This window comes from Pipistrellus hanaki, assembly GCF_964339955.1.
Source record: "Pipistrellus hanaki genome assembly, chromosome: 9".
NCBI lineage: Eukaryota > Metazoa > Chordata > Mammalia > Chiroptera > Vespertilionidae > Pipistrellus > Pipistrellus hanaki.
The window spans coordinates 45,313,857-45,330,716 of record NC_140511.1 but is presented as its reverse complement, the minus strand read 5'-3'; the positions used below and the strand labels follow the sequence as shown (position 1 = coordinate 45,330,716).

At 39.3% G+C, this 16,860-nt stretch overlaps 2 protein-coding genes across 2 annotated transcripts; one reads left to right on the top strand and one right to left on the bottom strand.

The window, feature by feature from the left end:
* Nucleotides 1-1,169: 1,169 nt before the first annotated feature.
* Nucleotides 1,170-2,108, bottom strand: LOC311627768 (olfactory receptor 51I2; the record flags this gene model as incomplete). Its single annotated transcript, XM_084894328.1, has 1 exon — nucleotides 1,170-2,108. The coding sequence occupies one exon, from the start codon at nucleotides 2,106-2,108 to the stop codon at nucleotides 1,170-1,172; it is 939 nt and encodes a 312-aa protein (XP_084750454.1).
* Nucleotides 2,109-14,537: 12,429 nt separating this feature from the next.
* LOC311627537 (olfactory receptor 51I1) lies at nucleotides 14,538-15,476 on the top strand (the record flags this gene model as incomplete). Its single annotated transcript, XM_084894044.1, has 1 exon — nucleotides 14,538-15,476. One exon carries the CDS (start codon nucleotides 14,538-14,540, stop codon nucleotides 15,474-15,476), a length of 939 nt encoding a protein of 312 aa, XP_084750170.1.
* Between the last annotated feature and the right edge of the window lie 1,384 nt (nucleotides 15,477-16,860).

Sequence of the window (16,860 nt, the reverse complement as noted above, 5' to 3'; positions counted from 1 at the left end):
AGAAGAAAACTCTAGATGATTATATGCTCTAATGGTATGGGTCTCTTGCCCAGTTTTGCTGGTGAGTTAGGTTGCACTCTGTAGGACATCTCCCTTATTTTAGTTTAGAATTCAGCCCAAATTTAATTTGAGACCACTAAAATTACCAAGGATTTTTACTGAACCCTACTTCTCTGATATCAAAGAAAGAGAATGGAAGGGAAATAAATCTTAAAGAAAGTCTGAAATAATTATTTTCTGGTGTTTAAATCATTAACGTTCTATTCAGTCTATCTCACACCTTTTTGTAACTGGAAATTCTAGAAATACAAAATTTCTAACATCTATTATCATATCATTGTATGGAAGTACATTTAAATCCCAGAAAAGGAAGAGAAAGGTAAGTCATGTATCTAGTACAGTGTCAAAAAGAAGTTTATGATTCATATATTCAACATTGCTTCTATTGGGGGAGAATTACAATACATGGTGGACAGATAGAGTTTTTTTCTAGATGCCAACTCCATCAGTTTTCCTGGATCACCTTTGTTCATATATCTTATTACAAGTTCTGACAGTACATCAAATTTCACATTGTGAAGTTAAAACAGCTCATGAATTTTGGGGAGTGAAAATGGTGGTGAAAGCAATGGTAATGTTAATATTGATGCTATTAGAAAGGCAGTATTTATAATGCTTACAAATACTGGAACCAGACTCATATTGAATCTCCTCTGAATGGCATATTATCTGTGTTTTTATGAACAGTTTACTTATTTCTCCGTACCTCATAGGACTGCTATAATGAATAAGTGAATTAATGCACAAAAGTAATTTGGAATGGAACCTGGCATTTTAAAGGCTTATTGCATAAATTAGTAATATTTATTATTGTAGAAAATGATTCTTAGTTTGGATTAATTTTCTTCTATAAAACTCTGTCAAATCTCTCAATGGCTTCTAATATTTATCTTTCTAATAATGCCATCCATACTTGCTGAAAGTACTTTTATCTGTCATGTGTTACAAATTTTGTCATTCCATTTTCTGATCTTTTACTTTTTTTCTCCAGGACACATATCTATTTATTCTTGATGGTGACACTGCGATGATGACAATGAGCATGATGATACCATAGATGGCAGCCTATAGCTACAATAAACATCATATTTGAAAGCCATATGGGAAAGTCACATTTTGATGCGGCGAAACATGCGGACAATGGCTCGGCGGATCTCCTTTGTCTTGGCGCTGTAGATGAGAGGATTGAGCACAGGAGGTACAAAAAGGTAGACATTGGACATGAGGACATGTATGTAGCGTGGGACATGCTTCCCAAAGCGATGCACTGTGGAGACCCCAATCATTGGCACATAAAAGGCAAGTACAGCCAGGATATGGGACACACATGTGTTGAGAGCTTTGAGGCGCTCCTGGTGGGAAGCAATGGCCAAGACAGAGCGCAGAATGAGCACATAGGAGAGGAAGATGGAAAACAGGTCCATGCCAAAGGTGGATACAAGAACAAAGAGTCCGTAGATGCTGTTGATAGTGATGTCAGCACAGGCCAGCTTCATCATGTCTGGGTGCAGACAGTAGGAATGGGAAAGAACATTGGACCTGCAGATAGGCAGCCTCATGATGAGGAAGGGAAGAGGAAAGAGGGTGATGAAGCTCCGAGCAGTAACAGCTACACCCATTCCAACAATGACTCCGTTGGTGAGCACAGTGGCATAATGCAAGGGATCACAAATGGCCACATAGCGGTCAAAGCTCATGGCCAGGAGAATTCCTGACTCCATCATGGAGAAGGAATGAATGAGAAACATCTGGATTAGGCAGGCATCAAAAGCGATGTCTCTGGCATTGAGACAGAAGGTTCTGAGCACAGTAGGCAGTGTGGCCAAGGACATTGCCACATCGCTGAAGGACAGCATGGACAGGAGGTAGTACATGGGCTTGTGGAGGCTGGGCTCCACTCGCACAGCCTGCAGGATCACTGTGTTGCCCCCAAGGGCCACGGCATACATCACACAGAGAGGCCCAGCTAGCCAGGAGTGAGAGCTCTCCAGACCAGGGATTCCAGTCAGGAGGAAGGAAGCAGGATGAGTGACATTGAATAATCCCATGGCAGGAGGAAGCAGAACACTTTTCAGGGGAGACCTTCTGATCTGGGGATTTCTGAGAGTTGTATTTAGTGGAAGAGAGGGAACCAAGGAGTGAGAGACACCTCAGACGATGTCTTCTCAGTTGGAAATGGATGCGTTCATGCAATCACTGTTTGGGGGAAAATGCAGGCAAACATCCTTTCTTTACATTTTATGGTCATCTGGCCACACCGGCTGGGCTACTCTTTCCCTCTGTTGAATGGGAGAAGAAACACATTTGAAAAATACTTCAAAAATATCAATTAGTTACAAGGAAAATATTTCAACTGTACTTTTTCACAAGTTTAACATCATATAAGCATAATTGAATGGGAATGTTTTAGCTGTAATTCATAGATAGTTGCTAAAAGGACACCAGGAATTTGAACTTTCAATAGCTCTTGGAAGTATTTATTCAAATATATTCTTGAAAATATTGTTTAATTCAGATGTGTGACTGATTAATGAGAGCATCTCCCAGAGTGAGCTTGAGTTATGTATGTCACCAAGGGAGTGGCAGAGGGAGGGGCAGTGGGATGCGGAGGAAATTGTTGCCTCTGGACATCATCATTTCATTGTCAGAGTTGCTGCAAAAATAGCAACAAAGAAACCACATGTTTCTGCCAAGGCACAAAGCTGCTCATCCTTTTTAAAAACATGTGAATTCTCCCCTCAATACTCTATAGGTACCCTGATATGCAGCCTATGGAAGGACATTGTTCCAGATACAGACTTTCACAGTCATATACTCTCAACATGCTCATTATTCACATAGACACACTCATGCCTTACAAAGGATCCCATTCATACCCTTACAATACTTATTGACAGCTCTCTCTCTTGCCATCTTACTCTTATTATACAAATATGTACACACACTGCCTCCTGACCTTTATACTCTTGGACATGCACACACCCTATCCCTGTTCATCCCATACTGGCATATATGTAGCATTTATGTATCCATAACACTCAGGTTACACATAGGTTCACGCCCTCACACGACACTTCCAAGTGCATATTTGTAGACTTCACTTGTCCACTATTATGAAGTCACTCATCAACCTTTAGGCACTTTTCCTTCCATCATGTATTGCCTTTACTGTCAGTTTTTCTTATACATATTTCTCAATTCCTAGAGGCTAACTCATAGTCTTTTCCTTTTGGAAGTGATTATATATTTTATTCTTCTCTCACTCAAATGTTTTGGAACCCCTTTCATGTTCATTTCCTCATTATGGATGACAATAGAGCAGCTAGACTCTAGCTGCTAGAGGCTTCTCACCTGGCAGACATGCTTGAGGATTGTGAGGCACCCTCTTTTGGAAGAGGAGTTCCAGAAACACATACCACTATTCACCCCTTTTCTTTCCTCTCCTACCTCTACCAAAGCAAGGCCATAGCATGATCTCAGATACCTTTTGATGGGGCTGTAGGAGGAGGAAGGGTATCTGGGAGCCCTAGGCATTAGAAGGCCACAGAGTTGCCATGTGATGCAGCACTAGCCCTCCAGGACCTCTTTCTGGATTTCCCCTGGCATTCAGAACTCAGATCGTCCTGTGGGTCTCAGAAAGTCAGTGGCCACTTCTCTGTGAGATTGAGTGTATCCTTTCTGGTCCTGGATGTCTCTCTCCCACCCAGAATTGATTCCTTAGGATCCAGGACTGACCTTGTTTGTTTCTTATCTCTCCCACCTGGCTACAATTCCCACTTTTTTTTTAAATACAGAGTCTCATATTGGTGATCAGAGAAAACAGAAGAGAACTGAGCTAATGTTAAAGGGAATCTAAAGAGAAGGGAGAAGGAAGTAGGCTTCAATAAAAGCAGGGTTCTGTGAAAGGCAAGGCCAAAGCCATTCTGGGTATAAAAACCTTAGTTTTAGGATTAATGGCAACAAGGCTACCTGGACCAATAGCCTGCTTGTTTGTTTGTATGCATATGAAAAAAAGAACACAGTGAGGAAATAAAAAACAATGCATATTGAGTACATGTGATTTCCTAGACACTCTGCAAGGACCTTTGCAGCCTGTTACTCATTTAATCCTTGCTAGGTGTCGACACTGAAGTGAGCTTGCCTCCTGGTGTGTGGCAAGTCAGTGATAAAAATCTCAACTTAAAAAAGATCTGTAAGACTTTCTAATATCTTATCGAGATATTTGAGATATCATTAAGGTGTTGGAGAAGTAGAAAAGAAAAACACAAGCACACATTTTTGAATGGAGATATCTTAGGTGTCCTTGAACAAAGGGAATGCTAAAGTCAGAATAATGTGATTAAAATGACACAAAAAGCAATTGTCTCTCCAATGTTGGAATATGTATGACTCCATAACCTTTCCTTTAACTGAAGTCACATAGGAACCAGAGTGATTTAGGGGCACGAACCCGGGCTGGGGATCCAGAGGACTGAGATTTAACCCTGATTCCACAGGCTCTGGTGTATAAGCTTGGGAAAATGGATTCTCCTTTCAGAGGCCTCTTGTTTATCTGTAATTATTGTTTTTTTTATGGACATATTCTAAGATCCTTTATGTCTCTGGTGTTTTATTTTAGTTTTTAATATTTGGTCAAGCAAAGAATGGCCTAAGAAGATTTGCTAAGGATGCTGAATGAAGGCAAAATAAGGTAGTCATTGGAGGGATAGAGAGAGAGGCTCCTCTAAAGATCATAATAAAAGAAATGCTTAGCTATTTATGGTTCACGTAAAGTTTATGACTAGCTGATTTATTCTACTCTTTTAATTTCCTGGGGGACTTGTACATATTTTATCTCAAAATGGATAAGGCAAGAGCAGTTTTTGACCTCATGTCCTGGCTAAGCTGTTAGTTTGAGTCGTGGAATAATAGGTTCTGAGCACTTGGCTCCTGGATTTCTGAACCTCCCTGACCTTGCAACAATGTTAATAAATCATAGAAGCCTTGATCCCAAGGAATTGACTCTGAAAAGTGGGCTAGCCAGATAAATATTTACAAAGTCAGTTAGTGGCAATTTGCAAACAAGAACCCAAGACAAAGGACCTTGCCACCTGCTCTGATCACTCTAAGATGCTGCTATAAAATAACCCCCACCAAGTCTCTCCCTCACCCTTCCTACTCTTGTCCCAATTTAACTCTTTCTTGGAACAGACATCAGGAAAGTGAGCTAGCTCACTGTGGAGACTCACCAGGAGAAAGTCAGATGAGAGATACCACAGAACAGTCCATCCTTCTCTCTGTCTCTTAAGATGATTTCATGCCTGCCACTTTTATATCTCACTGTAAGCCTCTGGAGAGAGAGGATTGATGCGGACTCTGTGTGAGAAAATGCATCAGGTTTTAGTCTCTTGAGGTCCTTAATGACTTTTGAGACTAAAGCATGAGCTCTTTTAGCTGAAAAATAACTCAGCAATTTGCCAGACCAGTTCAATACCCAATACAAGACACCCTCTGGTGATGGATGTCCAGACACTATAATGAGAGATTTCAGAGTTACTTAACATTTTGACCAAGCTCACAAATAAGACATAATCATAAAATAACTATGTTTACTTTTCTTTTTCTTTTACTTGTATTAAATAAGGCTAGGTATTTCTTTACTCCTGTTTGAAAATCGAGCTCCCTGAGATTTCTCATCACATTCAAATAATAAATTACTGGTAAGTAATTAGAATACCTAAACTCAGGTTGTAAATTAAGCTTCCCAGTACTAGATTATAGCCTTTCCAGTTCTCCCATCCTCACTTGCTAACCACGGTTTCTGACCTCTCCGGGAGGTGAAAGCTTCATAATTCATTAGTGCTTCAGTTAGCTACTATCATGTTTACCAGGTATGATAACTGTTTAAAACTGACTCTTTCTTGCATTGAGTACTTTCAGAGATCATTCAAAGAAACATCTCCCCATCTTTTACTTCTCACTTGATTTGAACTTTTAAAAAATCTTGAATCTGTAGGTTGCTTACGACTCCATCCAAAACCCAGATCCCCCTTATAGATTCATGCCTTCTTCAGGACAGGCTCGAAGACAACACCAAGCAATGTCTTTCTAGCATGTAACCCATCAGGAAATGGTCAGCCTTCCCCTACTGCAATAAATGCCATAACCAAGACAGCAACAGTGTCCCGTTCACTTCTGCCACCAGAACAGCAAGGACATTTTTATCTCTCCATTTAGGTTCCCAGGCAAGAGTCTGTTGTGACTCTCTCTCCCCCTAATTTCAGCGACGTATGTTTCCTGAGCAAAGACCTTGAGGTTCCTCTCTCTTGACTCAAGGTAAAGTGAAATGTACCACTCTTTCCTTTCTCTTGAGTGTGGGATGGGAGAATTAGTTCTTTCAAAGGGATCTCTCCAGAGATCTTTATTTAAATTCTCTAATTCATGATTCAGTTGAACATTAATAAAGGCAGATTTTTATAATCTCAGCAAGATTTACATTTTGGGCTAAATGATCTTTAGTTGTGATATGATGTCCTGTGCATTATAGGATACTTAACAACACACCTGGTCTTTACCTAGTAGGTGCTCCACCCTACTAATGACAACCAAAAATACCTTCAGACATTACCAAATGTGCCCTAGGGACAAATACATCCCTAATTGAGAACTACCAAATTCGGAGGAGTTTATAAGTCAGCCATCTGGTTCTCTAAAAACGTATTGAAAATTTCCTAGTGGCTGCCCATTAAGATAACAGCATCCATTGTCTTCATGTATTAGCCATTTTGAAACAGGAAGAATCCACTTTCAAATTGTGTTCCATGTACAAGTATAACCCAAACTGTTAGCAGATTGGCATTTCTCCTCTCAAAAGGCCATTTTTTCCCCTGAGCTGCAATTATGCAATTTGGGATTTGCCTATTCTCTGTTCTTAAACCATTCCCTTTGCAAGATTTGCAGCTGTTGAATATGTATTAAGGTTAGGGTTAAGGTTAGGGTTAGGGTTAGGGTTAGGGTTAGGGTTAGGGTTTTTCCTTTCCAATGGTCTCTCTTCACTCCAAGCCTCACAATATTTGTTCCTGTCTTTCTTGACCTTCTACAGATTCTCAAACACTCTATTTCATGACTTTGTGCTTCTGTGATTTTGTCCACATCATTTTCCAGTGTGCAGAATTCTGCCTTTTAAAACTCTTTCTTTTGATTTCACTTGTATGTAGAATCTAAAGGACTGAATAAACAAACAAAATAGAAACAGACTCATTGATACAGAGAGAGAATAGAAGGATGTTTGCCAGAAGGGAAAGGTGAAAAAGATGAAAGGATTAAGAATGGGGAGTTACAAAATAGTAGTCACTGGGGGAGAGGAGGATTTAAAGTACAGCATATAAGGGAATATACTGTAGTCAATAATATTGTAATAACTATATATGGTAGCAGGTAGGAACTTCAAATGATGAAAACATTGTATCAAGTGTATGATTGTCTAACCACTATGTTGTACATATGAAATTAATATAAAATAACATTGCATGTAAACTATAATTGAAAAAATTACTTTAAAAAACACACTCTTACTGGTGAATCCTACAGGTATAATATTTATTATAAGCTTCTTCTGCTATGTAATTCTTCCCTAATGACTTGAGCTTTGTTATGAGATTCTGGGTCCTTGATATTCCCCCATTTCAGACTTTATAAAATACAATAGGCCCAGAATAACTGAGACTTATACCTCTGAGACTTGAGGACTTCTCTGGCTTGTCCTAAGGTCTTTTGGAGATCATGGGAAGACTGTTTCCTGGAGTGTTGAAAAGCTGCAATATGGACTCAACTAATATCACTGGAATTAACCACTGGTTGTTGGGTGAATAAGTTTTACTAGGTAACACTGATAGCAACAGAAAGCAAGTTCTACTTCCTGCCTCAGCTTTCTAGAGCCTCCTGCCACTCCTCTGCCCTTTTGGCAGATTGTTGGAGCTCTTTGGCAAAGAAGAAATACAGTTTTCAGAGGCCCAGCCCCCCGTATCACAATTAATAATATAAAAGGTGAGATTGAGATCGAGAGGAGATAATATGATAACCAACACAATGAAACAATGAACTTAATCCTTGGAATTCTTTTTCCCCCCATTAACTTTATTGATTTTTTTACAGAGTGGAAGAGAGAGGGATAGAGCATTAATGAGAAAGAAACATTGATCAGCTGCCTCTTGCACAACCTCTAGCGGGGATGTGCCTGAAACCAAGGTACATGTCCTTGACTGGAATCAAACCTGGGAACCTTCAGTCTGCAGGCTGACACTCTATCCACTGAGCCAGACTGGTTAGGGCAATCCTGGAAATTCTTTACGTGGTATCAAAAGAGCTAAAAAACTGATGATCGGATGCTAATACAGCACAGATATTTGCAACAGCAGAAAGCCACCACCACCTTTAGGCTGGAGAGTCAAAGGCTGTGTTGCTGGAGCTGGGTCCAAGGTGATCTCAACCAGTAGAAGCTGGGACCATGGATAAGAGGCAAACAATTACCAGAGACCCAGCTGTAGGTGGGAGAGTGGAGAGAGTGACATATCCTCTGTCTGCCAATGCTTCCCCACAGCTGAACCTATCTGGAAGTCCACTCACTGGGGATTGGGATATTCTTCAAGAACTATTTTGACACCTATGCTATATAGAATGGTTGCAGGAGAGTAGGAGTGGATCTTATTCAGGCATATTCTTGGTACAGAATGGAAGCATATTTCAGCCACTCACCTCATCCTTCATGCATCACTAGCATTGTAAAATAAGTAATCTCCCATGGGCTTTGACCTTCATAGTCAGCACCATGTAAGGTATAATTCACTGTAGTCTGTGAAAGATGAGAATGAGAGTCATTGAACTTGCATTCTAAGGAGTAGAAATCCTGTTGTGTTAAATGATTTGTCTCACAATGAGATAGCCAAATTTTTTTGGAGGGGGACTTCATCAAGATTGTCACACAATCAAAACCTATCTTTATTTCTAAAACCTTAGCCACTCAAGTAGAATTGGTGACTCGCCTTTAGTAACATTGTTCATTTCTGCCATGAAAGCATTGATCACACTCTATTATAGTTGACTCTGCATGGTTCTGTAGCTTCCAAGGGAGAAAGAATACTCTGGGGGAAGAACCAGTTGGCCCTATGATGGGGCATAAGTATTGACATGAGTGCTTTTTTCTTAATCATAAGCTGTTAGCTTTGGTAAAACAAACAAACAAACAAACAATCAAACAAACAAACAAACAAACAAGATGCAGCTGTGAAGTTTGATTCTTGTCTTTAACCATATGATAAGATATAAATTATGTCAAATACATAAAATTCATTCCATAAATTCTACTAATACTGAGTTCATACAAAAGATGCCCAGGGTTGTTTTAAACTATGTCTTGAGATAATTTGCATTTGGTTGAATTTCATTGAAGTTTTGAACATACTTTGTGCTTTTAGAAGAATGGTTTATGTCCTGCTCCATCTGTATGTTTTTCCCCCCCACAAAAATTGACTAAACTTAGTTTGGTGATCACATTATAAAGTGTATAAGTGTTGAATCACTATCTTTTATACCTGAAAGTAAGGTAATATTTTATGCCAACTATATTTTTATAACAAAGTTTAAAATTATTCCAACATTTTATCATGAAAAATTTTAAACAAACAGAAAACTTGTGAGAATTTTACAATAAACACCAGTATACTCACAACTTACATGCTATTAATACTTTTTATTATGCTATCTTTATCATATATCTACCCATGTGTCTATCCCTCTATTCATCCATCAATTCATTTACTTTATCAATGTGTTTCAAAATTAAGTTACAACATCAATACACTTTCTATTAAATATTTCAGCATTCATATAATTAATTGAAGTTTAATTCTTTATATTGCTATTTTATTTCTTTCAAACATATAATATACAGATTGTACATGCACATTAGATAAGTTCAGACTAAAGCATTGGCTTTGTTGTGAAATAAGTTTATGGCATATTTCTAAGTAGCATCTGGAGGCATATTTGAGTAGCATGTTGAATGCTTGTTTTTTTAATATTTGTCTACTTTACACATCAGGCTGGTGTGGCTCAGTGGTTGAATGTTGACCTATGAACCTCAAGGTTGTGGTTCTATTCCTGGTTAGGGCACATGCCTGTGTTGCAGGTTTGACCCTAGGCAGTATATTAATGATTCTTTTTCATCATTAATGTTTCTATTTCTCTCTCTCTCCCTTCCTTTCTGAAATAAATAAAAATATATTTTAAAAAAGAACAGTATGTATTTTAATTGATTTTAGAGAGAGGATGGGAGAGGGGGAGAGAGAGAGATAGAAACATCAATGATCAGAGGAATCATTGATTGGCTGCTTTCTGCATGCTCATCAAACCCAGGACCCCTCTATCCATTGAACAAACCCGGCTAGGGCTAGGTGCTATGTCTTTATTGCTCTATGTAAAATGAAAGCTGAGAATAATATTTGAAGTACAATCATGCTAAAAATGTGTTTTTCTTCTATTCTTTTGTTTGGTCTTAGTTGAACTGAACTAAGTTTGTAAAATTTATGAGTGGAGGAGTAAAAAAGAATGCATGTTATATAGATGCTAACATGCATTTTTACCAAAAAATTTACAATGGATTTAAATTCCATACAAGAATCTATGAGGAGATATAGGGATATAAATTTGTGATATAAGTTAATGATTTATTAATGAGAATATGGACATATGTTTAAAAAATATACTTTTGGATATGTGAGCATGGGAGTATATTTGAAACATACCTGATTCTTTTTTCAGATATGTGGATGAATCTCTAACTATTTCTAAAATGCTCTCTATAATCTATATCAGTGTCTTTCATCAATATAAGAATGTACAGATTATAGTATGTGTTTGATGTATTAAGATATGTGATTAGTCACTTATCTATTGGGCAGTTGTATGGGAGTGTTTGCATTTATCTATTTGTATGCATATGGATCTGAAAGAGCCAATGTTAGCAAAAAAATTAATAGTTGAATATGTTTAAAAGAGTATTTTGGGGGCTGTCAATGAGGAGGTATGTTTATGTGCATAGAACCATTTGCATTCCCTGATCAAGGGAGGCATAATAATGAATATAGATGATGACATCAGGGATTAATGGAGCCAAGAAAGGTATCCTTCTAGGACCAATTCTCCTAAGGCCCAACAGTTCTGATTGAGCCCACCCTCTCCATTATTTCCACTCTCCTCCTCCAACCACAAACAAACCCTAGAGACTCTTGGGGTTTTCATAAATTTATGAGTTCTTTAGTGAGGAAGCTGATGCCACTCTACCCGGTGGACCCACAGTGAGTACATCCAACTACAGGAGGAAAAAACGTCTGCCACCCAGTGAGTGCCCTTTCCTCAGATTGCCCTCTTGGGCCTTTTCCCGAAAATTATCCCCAACTTGAAAACTCTAATTGCAACCCCAGACTGAGTCTGACCCCCATATTTCTCCTCCAAGCATGAGACAAATCTATTCCCTTCCAAAGCCCATGAATACAGACACTGATGCCAGGTACCCATCTGAATCAAAATTCTAATACCAAATCACAATGAAAGGGCTGACTCATTAGGTCTATATTTTGTTTTGAGGGCATTTTAGACTTCCCCCTAAAAAATACCCTCAAATATCTAAGTCTTGGTGTGCAGCTGGAGAAAAAAAAAGACAGAACCAAGTGATCTGAAGTTATTCAACAATGTGATCTTCAATATTAACTGCATTTTCAAGTGAGTAGATCATGAGAATTTAATTGATGGAGTACGACTGTGAGTCTGTTAATACTGTGCATTTTTGGCAGTGTGGGTATGTTTATAAGTATGAGTTCAGATTGCTATAAACAAGGAAAGATAACTGAAACACAGTGTATAACACTGATGAGTAAGCATTACTCTTCTCAAGTTCTGTGGTTGTGCTAGTATTATGTGTGACCAAGGAAGAACACAATAATGTCTGACTGTTTGATGTGAGATAATACCTTGAATGGGTAACTGTGTGTACAAGTGTGAGATGTATATTTGCTAGTACCTTTGTGTGACCATTTGTGTGTGTGCATGCTCATGTACATGCTGTGTAAAAGAAGGTTATTGTTTGTGTTTGTCTCCATCGTCTTAATGTTTCATCCTAGAGTAAGTTACATTTAGGAAGTTTTAACTGACACCCATATAGCAAATAAAAATTGGTGAAGGTTGTTCTCTTTGGGGGAAGAAGTTTTCAAAGTTACTTTCCATACTGAGGGAAATCTGGAGCATGGATGAAAGAAATATGACCTTCTGGAATACCTAAATTTACACATCAGGGATTAAGACTAGTGGGGTAAATTTATCTTGTAGGAGAGTCCTTAGTATCTGCTGATGCTCTGAGTGCCTTTCCATTTCTTCAGAACCTAAAGATAATCTTAGAGTGAAGATTATAGAAAAAAGTAGATCTGGATAGGCTGTATGTAAGAAGATTCTTGGAACATTGTTTTTAATCTTGGTTTGGGAGTAAGGGAGAGGTTAGAGATGGAGTATAGAAAATAAATCCTACTGATTGATGAGTTCATTTGAATTTTCATTTGGAAGGGAGAAAAAACAAATAGATAAATTCCTTCCCATGGCTCATACTTTCAGGATTATGAATGATATCTGAGCAGTATCCAACCTCTTATAGCCATTTACTTTCACTGTATTTACTAAGAGAGAATGAAAACTCCAGGAAAATTGAAAGGAATAAGAGAACCACTGTACCTAACTTCCAGAATAGAGCTTTAGCTATGAGATACCTGGTACCATGGAAATACAGTTACAGATATATTTTGGACAAAGGCTGAGAAAAAGTTCTTTATGATATGGCTTATCAGTTTGCACACTTCTAAATATTGCTTACTTTTCCTGGAGTTAATCTGATGCTGTTGAAGGATAACAGAGAAATATGATTCAGTAAAGAAGGTAGAAAAGGAGATATCAATGTAAGAGAAAAATGGGAAGAAATGGTGCCTCCGAAGTAAGAAGGCAGTTCTAAAAAGGTGAGTTACCAACAAAGTTAACTCTGCTAGAGAGGCAAAATGAATGAGTATTGAGAATATTTATTATTAGATTTAAACAAGGTGGTCAGTGGTGACCATAGAGAAATTGGTTTCAGTTGGGAAGATGAAATATAGAAGCCTCACTATAATACACTGAGCAGTGAGAATTTCAAAATAAAATTGGAGAAATAAAAACATAAACAAGCTTCCCTTCCTTTGGATCTGGAGAGACAGTGTTTCAAGAAGCTTGACTAAAAATTGAGTAAGGGTAATAGAATGGCAGCTAGGAAGGAAAGCTTTTGTTTTTATAATGGGATGGTCTTGCCCATGCTTTTTGCCTGAAGGAAAATGGGCATAAAGGGAGAGGCTGATGCATACAATGGACTAAAGGGAAAGGTCTCTGAAGAAGAAGGCAGGAAATGGAATCCTGAAGGTGGAGTGCTATTCTTGGAGAAGGAGGGGCATCTCTTTCTCAGGAACCAGGGGAAAAGAATGGATAAAGATGTAAATAAGTTTAAAATTTAGGCAGTGGTAAATAATCAGGTGTTTTATGTTTTCTCCCCCCAACAAAACATTTGCTTTGTTGGTTTTATCCAGCTGCACATGCAGTTTGATTATAGAATTTATGAAAGTTGGGGTTTGCTGTATGAATGTGAAGGAGAAGCAAAGATGAGATGAAGATACCAGCTCTTGTGGGAGAGTAGGTCAGCAAAAAGTGAGGAAGAAAGTGCTAAAAGACAAAGAGATGAGGGTGGGGGGTTTGGGGGGGAAAAGAAGAATTATCAAGACCCTGAAAGAAAGTGCATGGACACAAGAAGGTAAGAGGGCTAGAAGATAGACAGATGTGGCCAGAATGTTTAAAAAAATGGAATTTAAGATTCTCAAAGGTGGAGCAGTTTTTGGTGTCAACCTATTCAGAGGTAGGCTGATGGGGAAGGATTGGGAGGCTGAAGTGAAGGTTATTAAAACTGCAATTTTACTGCTGTAGAAGTTTCATCTACAGCATCTACCAAAGGACTTCCAAAGATGTGTGCAATGTTTCTCTTTCCTTGTCTGTGTTAATCTCTAATCCCCTACCCCCCAAACTCCCAAATGTGGCTTCTGGGGTAAAATGGGGAAGTAAAGGTGAGAATTAGGAGCTTTTTCATCATAACTCCTACCTTGTTGCCTTATCATGATATGGGCACTCATTTGCTCATCACACCTTAACAGAGTTTCTATTATGGCCTAGACAGGGTACTGGGCACTGGTGACATAGAAATGAGTAGAACTCAGTTGCTATCCTTAAAGAGCTGGTAATCTAATAGGGGAAGCAGGAACAGTGACAAACACTTTTAATCTCTGACCTTTTGTGTTGGAGACAGGATGTCTGAAAGAAATTGAAGAACTCCTCAAAACACCCTCTTGGCCTCATTCTTATCTATATTCTCACAACTGCCTGCCATGTTGGGACTCAATGGCACCCCCTTCCAGCCAGATACACTTCAGCTGACAGGTATTCCTGGGATGCAGACAGACCAAGCATGGGTTGCCCTGCTTTTCTGCATCCTGTACCTGATCTCCATTGCAGGTAACCTCATCATCCTTGCTCTGGTGTTTCGGGAACCTGCTCTACACCAGCCCATGTACTACTTCCTCTCTATGCTCTCTCTCAATGATCTGGGAGTGTCCTTCTCAACACTCCCAACTGTGCTTGCTACCTTCTGCTTCAACTACAACCATGTTGGTTTTGATGCCTGCTTGGTTCAGATGTTCTTCATCCACACTTTCTCTTTCATGGAATCAGGCATACTGTTGGCAATGAGCTTTGATCGTTTTGTGGCTATTTGTGACCCACTACATTATGCCACTGTGCTCACCAACAACTGCATCTTGGCTATGGGCCTGGGCATCCTTGCCAAGAGCTTCACTACTCTCTTGCCTTTCCCCTTCCTGGTGAAACGACTTCCCTTCTGCAAGGGCAATGTTTTACATCACTCGTACTGCCTCCATCCAGATCTCATGAAAGTGGCATGTGGAGATGTCCGTGTTAACAACATCTATGGGCTCTTTGTGGTCATTTTCACCTATGGCATAGACTCAACTTTCATCCTGTTGTCCTATGCATTGATTCTGAGAGCTGTGCTGGCCATTGCATCCCAGGAGCAGCGGCTCAAGGCACTCAACACCTGCATATCACACATCTGTGCAGTGCTGGTTTTCTATGTGCCCATAATTGCTGTCTCCATGATCCACCGCTTCTGGAAAAGTGCCCCACCTGTTGCTCATGTCATGATGTCCAACGTCTACCTATTTGTACCTCCTATGCTCAACCCCATCATCTATAGTGTGAAGACAAAGGAGATACGCAGAGGGATCCTCAAAGCTTGTTATAAACCCTAGAGCTGAGGAAGGCTGCAGACCCTGAGAGAACTCCTTTGTGGAAAGAACTTGGACTTGTTTGCCAACTTAAAAAATGCTTAAAGCAAGGAGGAGAAGAACCAGAATCTTTATAGTTGTGAATATAGAACCAATAAAGGAACATTTGACACAATAAAATGACATATATGTGAATTGAATATTTACTCTGTGAAAACCTTGTGCTAGTTGTTAAGAATTTTAGAATGGTGAGTATGACATATTGTTAAGTAAGAGACATATTAAGAGAAAAACATAAACAAAAAGTAAAGATGCCCTGAAAAATGTTTGATGTGTGGAAATAATGAAAGTTCTACAGTTCAAATAAGCTTGAACAGAAATAACTGTTTTCACAGAGAATGAGGGAAATAATAAACACTGGAGACAAACAAACTTCATGTAAGCTTTGCGCTTCATGTGACAGAGAGGGCCCATTTAGTTTGTAGAGAGCAGGATACATTTTGTTCTGTTTATGTGAAGGAGCTCGTAAAGAATGACGGTGGTTAGAGTACTTGGTACAGTGTGGCAGGAGGAAGAGAAGGTAATAATTTTTTACATAAATATGAGAAAAAATATTTAGGCAAGAAAATATAGAATCTTGCTAGTCCAAGTGTGACCTGATAAACAATAGCCTTCGTAAATCTGGCAGCCTGTTGGAGAAGCAGAATATTAAACCTCATACAAGACCTACTGATTTCAAGTGGCATTGAATGAGACTCCTGGATAATTAAAACTTGAGAGGCACAGTGATTCTCCTTTCTAACACAACTCAGGTAATGCTTATCTGATGTGTAACAACAATAACAAGACTCACAAGTAACAAGAGTGTGCCGGGCCAACTCAACTCAGCCAAGGCTTCCGTGAGCCTGAGAGGGAGTGGTGAAGAATGTAGAAAAGACAGACAAAGAGAATAAGCTGGGTCTAGGTTAGGGGTGTCGAACTCAATCAGAGAAGGGGCCAAAATCTAAAATCCAGCCTAAATCGCGGGCCGAATGGTTTACTGAACAGTCATAAACTGACAATGTCATAAACTGACAGCGGAGTGCACTGATGACAGCGCGGTGCGGGCCACATTGCAAGGCCTGGCGGGCTGGATTTGGCCCGCGGGCCTTGTGTTTGACACATGTGGTCTAGGTGGATCTTCCTGTGCCTGGTTCAAGCCACAGAGAGAGATCCAGATGGCAAGCTGAGCCTTTATTTTATAGCCAGAGGTAAACAAGGTAGTGGTTACCATAGTTACAATGTTTTTGTGAGTTTCACTTGTTTTGGCAGCATTTGCTGCACCTCTCACAGCCTATTAGCTACCCAGATAAGATCTAGGGAGTGTCCTAAGGTCAAGCCTAATTATGCTAAGAGGGCTGCGGGCTGT